This window comes from Rhipicephalus sanguineus, chromosome 1, assembly GCF_013339695.2.
Source record: "Rhipicephalus sanguineus isolate Rsan-2018 chromosome 1, BIME_Rsan_1.4, whole genome shotgun sequence".
Taxonomy (NCBI): domain Eukaryota; kingdom Metazoa; phylum Arthropoda; class Arachnida; order Ixodida; family Ixodidae; genus Rhipicephalus; species Rhipicephalus sanguineus.
The window spans coordinates 161,701,373-161,712,290 of NC_051176.1; the positions used below are offsets into that span (position 1 = coordinate 161,701,373).

General features: G+C 47.9%; 1 protein-coding gene across 5 annotated transcripts in view; it reads left to right on the forward strand.

Annotated features, from left to right (window-relative positions):
• The window catches only part of LOC119401386 (protein transport protein Sec24A), a 651,765-nt gene extending 645,582 nt beyond the window's left edge, over positions 1-6,183 (forward strand). For all 5 annotated transcript variants that reach the window (XM_049417365.1, XM_037668141.2, XM_037668149.2 and 2 more), the window contains 2 exons: positions 3,952-4,055; positions 4,764-6,183. In XM_049417365.1, the coding sequence (XP_049273322.1) occupies positions 3,952-4,055; positions 4,764-4,878 (219 nt within the window). In that variant the 3' untranslated portion in view covers positions 4,879-6,183. The remainder of the gene's footprint in view (positions 1-3,951; positions 4,056-4,763) is intronic.
• The last annotated feature ends 4,735 nt before the right edge of the window (positions 6,184-10,918 follow it).

Genomic DNA, 10,918 nt, shown 5'->3' on the forward strand with positions numbered 1-10,918 from the left:
GCGCGAGCGCGCATTTCGGAAGGGGACGCGTAATACTTCGTACACGTGTGTTGTATTGTGTTCGTGGCGTTTTTGAGCGTTTGTGTGGTGAGTTCACATGTACAAAGCCATAACTGCACCATGTCGAAAAGGAGGCGGATACTGAAGGCGGACGAAACGTAAATGTGGTTACAGCGGCTCGCAGACGAATGCCTTCACATCGATGACGCCGAGCAACTTAATAGCGTATGCTAAAGCATTACATGCGAGTACAAAGCTTAATCGTGTTGGCAATAACAAGCGCTGCCGAGCTCGCGTGTGATCGTGAACGGCGTAGGCGACGGCCGGCGTCCGCCATGCTAGGCCTACCTCTCGGAATCGTGAGTGGCGGCGAGCTGTTGCGATGTGCTCGTCGTTCGCGAAGGCGTAGTTGTAGTGATTATTTTCTTATATAACGAAGCGTGACTGTGCAAAATTGTTTGTTTTCTGCTTTATTACGAGGATACGAAGTCCTCCAAGTGTGCATGCCGAGGCGCCCTATGTGGGCGGAGCCTACGGCTGATTGCTCGTTCGCCCCGTGTGTGCTGAATCGCCGTACGCCACATGCCGGACATCCGACGCCGCACGCCAGATCGGAGGCAAAATCGTACTATCTGTCTCGCCCTTAAAACAGCAGCTCGGGCGATGACGCCAGCTCGGATGGTCAACCCCATTTGTCGATGTTTACCCGGCGGCTTCCCGCGCTGGTTGCACGGTGGCGCTACAGGCGCGCTGCTCTGAGATCGTCGATCCATTCGGTTGGTACGCTACCTCTCGCGCTCCGATTGCGGGCTGCCTCCGCATCTGCTGACTCCGATCCAGAGGATCGGAGCGACCAACCGAATACGCCATAAGACATCTTCCAGCTACACTAGAATATGCAGCCGTCGTTTACGACGCGAAGATTTCGTATAGAATATAAGAAGCGGCGGCTCAAGAAGGATGCAGTAGCGTCACTCTTTGCAGACTACCCTTCACGTTTGCAGCCTAAGGTAACAACTGAATCAAGCATGGCCAGTATCCCTAAACGTTGACCGTGTTGCGTCCGAACAGTCAACGAATGCATGTAGTACCAATAGCAACAATGCCTCGCGATCGCCGTCATGTGCATGCAGCGCTGACATTAGATCCCGAAGCTGAAGAATCGGAGCCCATGGACACTACATGCGCTACCGGCGAAACAACCGACAATCATTATATGCATTGTCACTGGAAGCAGCTTAGTGACATTTCATGCTATTTAGCACATGAACTCATGGCTTGCGTATAGTGTGCTACACCAGAAGACGGTAGCACGCATCGGAGAACATTAGAGTCTTTTAGCAAGTTACGGAAATACGGTACGCAAATACGGTAAGGCAGTACGGTAGCGTTCCTCCTTTCCCGCTGGTTGTACTTTGGCCACTCAACGACCGGGAAAGGAGGAGCGATACCGTACTGCCTTACCGTGTTTGCGTACCGTATTTCCGTAACTTGCTAAAAGACTCTATTAAGCGCCCAAGCTTTCAGTATTAGCTCTTGGCAAATGCTGCTTTCGAAAATCGACATTCAGACAGTCAATAACCGACTCTCAGTCAAGCGAACGTAACGGTGACAAAACAATTTTCCACGCATCACTGGCGTGCGCTCTCTGGAATCGGGCTAGCAGACGACGCGCAAGCGTCTCGATCAAATAGCCGCGAAAGACACATGCCTTCAAAATGGGCTGGTTGCCCAGAATGACAAGTGCTTCATGATTCCAGTGTACAAGTTTTCATTATACTTTAAACAACACGAATACAGCCGAAAGCTGAACCATATAGCAGCTTCGAATGCAGCCACGGCATTCGTTTCCGCGAGCGAGGACGCGACGGCTGGTCTACTACGGTGGCGGCGCCCGGCATCTAAAAGCCACACTAACGCCGACGGTTGGTTCCCATTGTGCTCCGCTCCTTCGCCCAGGCACAGAAAAATAGAGGAGGCGCTGGCGTGGCAGACAGCACCGAGGCGCCTTCTCACGCCTGCTTGCGAAGCTCTAGAGCGCGCACTGCGCACGCGCATCCTTGTTTACCTGCCGGCCTGATCGTTCGCTCGCTTCAACTGCGCGCGCACCAGAACGCCAGAGAAAGTGCAAGGTGCCGCTACTGCAGTCACCGCGGAAGCCCCGAGCGATTTGCCTAAAAGAAAACTTTTCCACTTGGCGAAAACTTCGTCCTGGTCTGGACAAATTTTTCGTCAGCTTTCAAGAATTTTCTTCTTCATTTTTTAACCCATGTGGGTTTTTCTTGTAGGTTTGTGCTACAAACCGGTCGATGCCAAGTTTTTTCTTTTATAGCGCATCACAACGGGCGCATGATAGTTGCACCGAGCACCACAAAAAAAAAATGCAGCATGCATGAGTTCCGCGAATGGAAGCTGCTTATATGTCTTATCAGACATGTCGATTTGAGACAAACTGACGCAAAGCGTACTTTCCACGCTGCGAAGCGTCTGGGCACAAAGCGCAGAGTGCAGCGCGCACCGAGCACTGCCAGTACAAGTTGCATAATTGCAGGAGCGGCACCTTCCGATTTCTCTGGCTTTCCGGCGCGCGCGCACTTAAAGCGAGCGAACAAGCGGGCCGGCAGGTAAACAAGGATGCGTGTGCGCAGTGCGCGCTCTAGAGCTTCGCAAGCAGCCGTGAGAAGGCGCCTCGGTGCTGTCTGCCATGCGCTCCCTTGGTCCGCAAAATTTTGACCGCCACTGTACATTCTTTAGCCGGTACGGTATTACCGTACCTTCCTTGCGGTAGACCGGCATTGCTAGCTAAAACACTCTAATATAGAGACGCAGGGTAATCGTTAGGTGCAAGTGTTTCGTGACTGCCAACGGGGAATCGTGTGCAGCCCACAACGCGACACCACTTGCCACCCATCGCACGCATTACCACAAGGAACTGAAATTCACACGCCCAGCCAACGAAGCACTCGCCAAACACTCGCGATTGTTGCCTTGCGGATAGCAGACTCTCTAGTGGCCCCTCGGTTCCGTCACTTCCGCTTAACAAAAATGACGTCACGCACGCAATGTTGCCAATAATTCTGGGAAGCGAGGTGGGGAGAGTCGGGGCAATCAATAAAATTCACTTGCAATGAATCTGCGTATGTCTCCAGCTTGTAATTTGGCATAAATAACGGGAACGTGAAAAGGAACATACCCAGAGAATTTTATTGAGATCCATGGACCTCGAAAAATCGCCGGAGTTGGCCTTTAAGTAGTGAAATCTCTAACTCAAATGCAAATATTCGAGAGAAAGTGCCTCCGAATATTAAATTGAATGCTGAATATTTTCTCATTTCTAAAGAAAATGATATATATATAAACATTGCAGGGAGTTTGTATTTAAAAAACAGCGTTTCCACATTCTTTCATACATACATTCATATATGTGCATGTTATGCTGTGTGAGCGCATTTATTGCCATTTTTGGTGGCGCTGATCAGTTGTAGTAAGCCTGTATAACTCTGAAACAGCACTGTCTGTTTCCCTGTATACCTGTGCGGGTAAAAGCTTGATTTGATAATTAGATAATTAGAGAAAGTTAATTTTTCATGCCCCATTAAGGTTTAATTAACTAAAGTCAGTTGTTGCGTACATTGCATGCACTGGCACATGCATTTTGCTTTTTTTTTAACCCGCCGTGGTAGCTTAGCAGATACAGCGTCGCATTGCTAAATTTGAGGATGCTGGTTCGATTCCTGGCCACGGTGGGCGCATTTCGATGGTGGTGAAATGCAAGAATATCTATGTACTTACATTTAAAAGAACCCAAGGTGGTCAAAATTAATCTGGACCCCCCCCCCCCACTATGGCATGCTTCATAGTGATATTGTGATTTTGGCACTGAAAATCCGATAATTGTGTGCTTTTATGTTATACCAACAGAAGAGTACACTCATGACTTGTATTGTGCAGAATGAGCTGCCCCAGCTTGAAACTGAGGAGTCTGAAAGGGTACGAAACTTCCTTTCCTGGACACAGTCAAGACGGCCCTTCTACAGCCCCCTCTGGGTGATCAGGTGCGTGCACAGGTAGCACTTGTATCCAGCTGAGCTGAGCTCTGTCAAACTTTTCAATTAACCCAACTGAGTGGAAATTTTATAGCTGCTGTGAAGAGCTCTCTCACGCTTTGCCATGTCTGTTTCTCATCTATACAACGTTATTGAGTAATGTGCATTTAGGAATGATTTTTTTTAAGTCTGCACAGGTAGGTGAACAGATGTAGAAAGTTGAAGCTTTGCAGATATTGTGTAGAGCATGTGTTGATACTGGTAGGCTGTTAAATTGCATCACGAAGCCTATGATCAGCTAATTTTGAAAAAAAAAAAAAAAAAAACATTGGAAGTGTGGCGGATGCATTCGGATGAATATAGCCTTCATCAACTATCCACTCCAGGCACTTACGAATTTCTCATAGGCAGAAGAGTTGGAATGGTAAAGGTGAAACTAGAAATGGTAGATCTAATGTTGATGTTACACATCCCCCCTAAAGATTGTTCTGGTAAAGTCCTGAAGCCTGGAATTCAGTTTCAAGGAATGTGTAGTTGCATTCGGAAGTCCTTGTAGAGGTTTTGTGTTTTTTAGCTGACACTGTACTTAATGACTGCCTGCTAAGTTTGGATAGATTTTCTAGTTTTTGCTGTTTGTGTTTCTACTAGCAGACACATTGCTGAGTTTCCATTGTATGTTCACTTGCATATGGCTTATGCTTTCTCTATGCTTTACAGGGAAGACAGCAAGGATCGGCACCTTTTTGTGCAGCACATGGTTGATGACCGAACAGAATCAGCACTTTCCTACTATGAATTCCTTCAACACTTGAAGCAGCAGCTAAGCAAATAGGAAGAAGACTGCTCATAGTTTATAAACGTTCTTTTATTATTTTTTCTTCTTTCTTTTCCCCAGTGGTCTTGCCTCTTTCTCACTCCTCTGTGGCTCTTCTTTCTTGTCCACTCCTGTGCAGCTGTAACTTGCAGCAGAAACTTCGTGGACACTCAAGGCGAGCCTACTTTCACAGTTCGTGTGAAGACGTCGATGCGCGCGACTTGTGCGTGTGTGTGTGTGCAACAAAACACCCTGCAATGCCAGAAGTGTGGTGCCACGGGAAAGAAATGTTCTCTCGTGATAAAGAGAGAGAGAGAGTGTGTCGATGGAGCATTAGACTGTGTGCTTTTTTTTTCTTGCTCCCTCCTCCTTTCTCTCCGTTTGTTTTAAGGGCATGAAAAAAATTGTATGCCAAGTTTACCCATGGGTGTTGTGCCGTGAAAGCTGCTCTGTCGTTTACTTAGGCGCCGTTTTAAAGGTTTATGTTTCCTGCCTTTTCTTCTAAAAATATAACTTGCAACTTGGTGTTTTAAAATTCTTTTCTAGTGGAATCGCATTATTTTTTTTTCTTGTGGTGTCATTTTCTTAGAGAACAAGAAAAGGCTATTTTGAGAGTGGCTTTTTCTTCTTCACACCTGAAGCTTATCTCGCGTAACTGCAAGGATTGCCTCTCCTTTTTACTGTACCTTTATAGGGATAGAACTAATTGGCTGATGTTGGTACCTTGTGATTTCAGTTGACACAGAGTTTGGTTCATTTTCCATGTGGCATAACAAAAGACTAATCTTTTTCTGAAATATGTCTTTGAGAGATGAATTTTTGTTCAATTAGTAAAGACATCTGCCCGGTTTCCACAGGGCTGTTAAAATGTGCTCAGCTGTTTGCTTTGGAGGCTAACTTAATGGTTTTTGAACAACTTTGCTACTGTTGCTTCAGGCCTGTTCAATGAAGTTGTTCCTTTTATCATATGAACTCTGTTTTCTACACATGGTTTTCTGCTTTTGTAGATGTTATTCTGTGCAGATGAGAAGTGCTTGGAGATGGTATTTCGGGGGCAGCCATGACATTGTAATTTGCAGTTTATATTACCTTTTGTGTTTGTGGTTGGGGGCTCTTAAAAATTTGAGTATTGCCACAGTGTTTGACTTTTTAACAAATTGCCATCCATGAATTGCTTCAGTGATGTGCACTAGGAGTTGTGTGTATATAAACATAGGTATATATACATATTATAAATGTGTCAAGAACAATTGTTTGCTGTTTTGTTTGTTTTTTGCTTTTGGGTGTGATGCCGCTAGAACATTTTACTGCTTTGTGCAAAGACTGAGAAAAAAAAAACCTCTGCAACTACCTTCCTAATGTTGCATGATATATTATAACCAAATAAATTATGCCATCAGAGCAGTTCTTATTCATGGCAACATCTGGGAGAGCTGGTCCATTAAAGTTTTTTTTTTTATTTGAATGCAATTGATGTTTCTTCTTGCATCAGTGAATGCTATTCTGCATGTGCTGACTCCCAAGTGACTAATACCAGCTAGGAAATTAACAACCAAGTACTTTAATGTGCATGCACGCATGTCTATTGCTTTGGTTGCTTACTTGTGAGAAATAACCAATTGACTGCTAGCAGAAACAGTACCCCGATGGTTGCTAAAGATCATGAATGAGTTTAATTTTGCAAATATTGCAGACGCTAAGTACTGTTAAAAAGTTCCTCTGCTGCTGTTTGACTCTTTACATTCGCGCTGATGACATGGGTGCCACAATAATCTTTTTATAAAAATTTTGGTGAGATATTTCCATGAGCAAGCATGTTGAAACTGCTAATTCTCCTAATTGGCATGTCTCTCTCGTGTTTCTCAAATCCATTAATCAAGCTGCTGCCCTGCTGTAGCTTGGCAGGAAGAGAAGCACTTAGCAATTTTGTCACGTCGTTTCAGACACTGATATTTAAAGGCGCCCTGCAACTTCTAAGTAATCTTCTAACGGCGTCATTAAAGAAGTTTATTGCCTCACGAATCCGCTGCCGCCAATACTTTTAAATCCGTCAAGTACGAGCGGAGTTAACGGATTTGTAGCACGCTGTAAGCGCCTTCTCTCTTCTCGTCCCCACGAGCGCACTGGAAGCTAAGCAGGGAGGGCTGGCATGAGCTAAAGAAGTTACGTCACGCGCTTGAAGACCTTGAGCACATTCCTTTTTTTTTTTCTTCCAACGCGCGGTCCTTCAGTGGGGTTGCGCCATCCAGCGGCTTCCGCGGTAACTGCGCAGCTCACGATGCTCAAATCAGCCAATGGCCGTGCACTTTGGGTTTATGGCATCATTTGTCGAGCGAAGAGGGAACGATTTCTATCTGAATTTGAGAATTAATTGTAAATTCCAGGCCGCGTGCTGCGCTATAGTGTTTAGCCCACATGCTCTCGGGATCCTCGAATACTGATCGGCAGCGTTTTCTGACCATGCTCAAAAAGTGTTGCAGGGCCCCTTTAAAGCAAGCTCGACATGCAGTTACACATTATCAAGCATTCCAAACACCACTGTACCTATGTACAGCAAAAGATCGTTAATTCGACCACTGTTAATGAGGAAAATCGGATAACTCGGACGTGTTCTCTGGTCCCGCAAGCATATGTATTGTTTAATGGCATAAAACGCGTTAATCCGATCATACTTGGCCGGAATCCGGTTAATTCGGACGATCTTTGGAGTGCGCAAAGCACGAAACGCCGCGAATGTCCGACGCAAACGAGCGAAAAGTGTTCGCGAACCGAAACGGCCACAGGCCTCAGAAAGGCATGGTCACCATCACGGTGTTGTCACCATCTACAATCTTGCCACAATCGCGTTTTTGGCAACCAAGGCTCCAGTGGCTGCGGCAAATTTCTTTCGGTTTCAAATTTTACTCGGCTACTCAAACTCGGCGCACGCGAACTGCGTGGGTGTTATGATCGCGTCGATAGCAACTGGGTTCTGAGCTGCGACAAGCAGTAGTTTCGTTTGCGCCGCGTGTCTTCAGGAGAGAGGTTTATTTACAGAAAAGCCGAGAGGTTGGCATGAGCGATAGTATGGTCTAGTCTGCTACTCTACACCGGGGGAGGGGAACGGGTGTCAGCGCTGCGTAGTGGGCATCCATGATTGTGCACAGCGAGCCAGGTTTATGCAGCAGCAGCTAGATGCGGTGCTGAGCAGTTTCGTTTAGACTCTGGGCGCCGGCCGCGCGCGTGCCTTGAGAACTACGTGGACGTTATGCCGTACATACCGCTCCCCCCCCCGCCCACAGCAAAAAAAAAATTCGGCAGATCCCACGCACCGTGGGTATCGATGTTATGCGAAGCATGCGCGGCATGCACGGTGACTGGCGTAATTTTCACATTGAGCGAAACGCTACGGAATGACGCTAGAGAAATATGGAAGTGGTATACGCCAGGGGCGTAGCCAAGGGGGGGGGGGGGGTTGGGGGGGTTCAAACCCCCCCCCCCCGAAATTTTTCAGTTTTGCTTGCGTATATATGCACGCACACATACAAACGCACGCACGAACATACATAAAGTATGGTTGAACCCTCCCCCGAAAAAAATTTCTGGCTACGCCCCTGGTATACGCACAATCATATGTTGAAGAGTCGCATATGTATTATATGGCCAGTCGTTTACAGTTTCGTAACGATGCCAACAGCAACATACGTTACCAACACCAGGCGCGGTAAGCTGATATGGAGTGCTTATATTCTTCAATACTGCATAGCGCGAATCCGAACAAGACAAAGGAACAAAGATACACAGGAGAGGCGCTACTCGCAACTAAGCTTTATTCAGAAAAGTTTCCCTACATATATACACAGCCAAGTGGCACGCGGAGGCGCACTACACGTACGCTAGTCACAGTTGCAGTTGTTACAGTTATGCTTATACTTGTCCGTTATGACGGAGGACGCACGTACGTTTCACGAAGCCGTGAGCATGTGTGGAAGGGGTTCTTGACAGTTCTTGAACAAGGTCACCATCCGCGTGACCAGTGAGCCCCAGCAGCTGGACCGGACTTGCTAATCGGATCCGTTCGTGATCGCGGCTACGAGGGGTCTAAGTGCAGTGAAGTGCGAGGTATAGTACAGCTGGTGGAAATCCTGGATGCCTTTTACGATGAAATGATCTACGATGCCTCCTGTCCTGGACGTGGCAGCGAGGTCTTTTGATGCCCTGTCAACACCCAAGCCGTCTTTCACGCAGTATAAGGACCACGCGTTGTTGGGTGTTGATAAATAAATGTTGAAAAACACCGGTAATGATGAGAGGCCTGGTTCTCTCGGCAGGTTTATTGTAGGAAGCATTGACCCCGGTTTTTGGGTAATCCACGTGGTCCGCGTTGCGGACCACGTGGACGGTAGTTGAGCGTCTTACAGGGGTGTTCTGTCTTCAGCTTCCTCACTTGCGACCGCCGCGGTAGTGTAGCGGTTACGGTGCTCGACTGCTAACCCGAAGGTCGCGGGTTCGATCCCGACCGCGTTGGTCAAATTTCGATGGAGGCAAAATGCTAGATTCCCGTGTACTGTGCTATCTCGGCACACGTTAAAGAATACCAAATGGTCGAAATGTCCGCAGCCCTTCGCTACGGCGTCTCTCATAATCATATCGTGGTTTTGGGACATAAAACCCCGATTATTATTATTATCACTTTCCTTGCGTGTGAATATGTGTGTTCGCGGTTACTGTGTTGGTTGGGACTCTGTATCACCTGTGGCACATACCCGCATAACATGAACTCTAGTATGAGGGTATGTGCCACACGTGACTGAGAGGGTTTCATGACGTACGCGACAGGTATTTTGCGTATTCATGTCATGACCAGTGAATCGTGTTCGTCATACACTGATCCCCTGCTATGCCAATTTTGGTATATTACAAGTTATAGAGACTACTAGGAGAGCACCCAGTCGTAGGCGGCTATATAGATAGATAGATAGATACGTAGATAGAAACGGCCAAAGTGCCTGAGGTTCGCTAAGAAATGCTTCGCATTTAATATATATATTGTAAAGAGAGAAACAGAGACAACGCCTGATCGGTGGCTGGCTGTTCTCTTCCTTCCACTACCCGATTCAGCGCGTGCGAGCGCCCAAACCACGGTGCCGTTCTTCGTCATTACACTCGGCCATGACTGCGAGCGGCCGCAGCTGCCGACTGTGTCTCTGGTGGGCGGCACTGGCTGCATCTTGGTGGTCGGTCCCGGCCACGCTCTAACTTGGTTTGGGGGTCTGCCAGTGTGTTCTCTGGCAGGCGGAATTAGCTCTGTCGCTGTGGTCGGTCTTGTCCATAGTGTGACGTCTTCTGAAAACTTGTCGGCGACGTCTCTGGTGGGCGGACCCGACTGTTTCCGGATTGCCACAGGTCCACTTGACGCTGGTCGCGCCGCATATCTATGAATCGGGCAAGACAACGCGTATTCGCAACTCTTGAATGTCGGATCGTGTGGAGTTGGTCGCGCTGTTCGCGGTGGGTCGAGCTGAGCCGTTGTGCCCTCCTACCCATGTGGGACGAAGTGCGAGCAGCTGATTCTTGATGCAGCTCATGCTCTTGTGGTAGTATTGCGGTCATGTTCCCCAAGGTGCTCGAAGTGACTGTCCTTGCCAAAGGGTCGCAGACATTTGAGCCGTACTGGTCAGAAGCCGTGTCATTAGCTTGAGACATGTCCTGAACTGGCAAGTCTTTGGTGTCAACGAACCCAGCTGGGATAAGCACCTCAGCTTGCTTTAGGGAATCGGTGCTTGGATGGGGGCGAGCGTCCGCACACTCGGCCAATGACTGCGGTGATGGTCGGCAATGATGTTGCTCCTGACTGTGGGCCCAACCGGGAGTGGTGGTTAGTGTTTCGTCACTGGCTGGTTGCGATGGAGCTGACGTCGACACAGGGCTGACGTCGCCCGATGCCTCCTGGCACTCTAGCGCTGGATAGCTTGGAGGCCGGCTCGTCGGCTGCTGTGGCTCGCAGACGGTCTTAGTCTTTGTCAAGGATGTTCCTGTGGTGGGTGACCGACTACAGATGACCGACACGAAGTCGGAC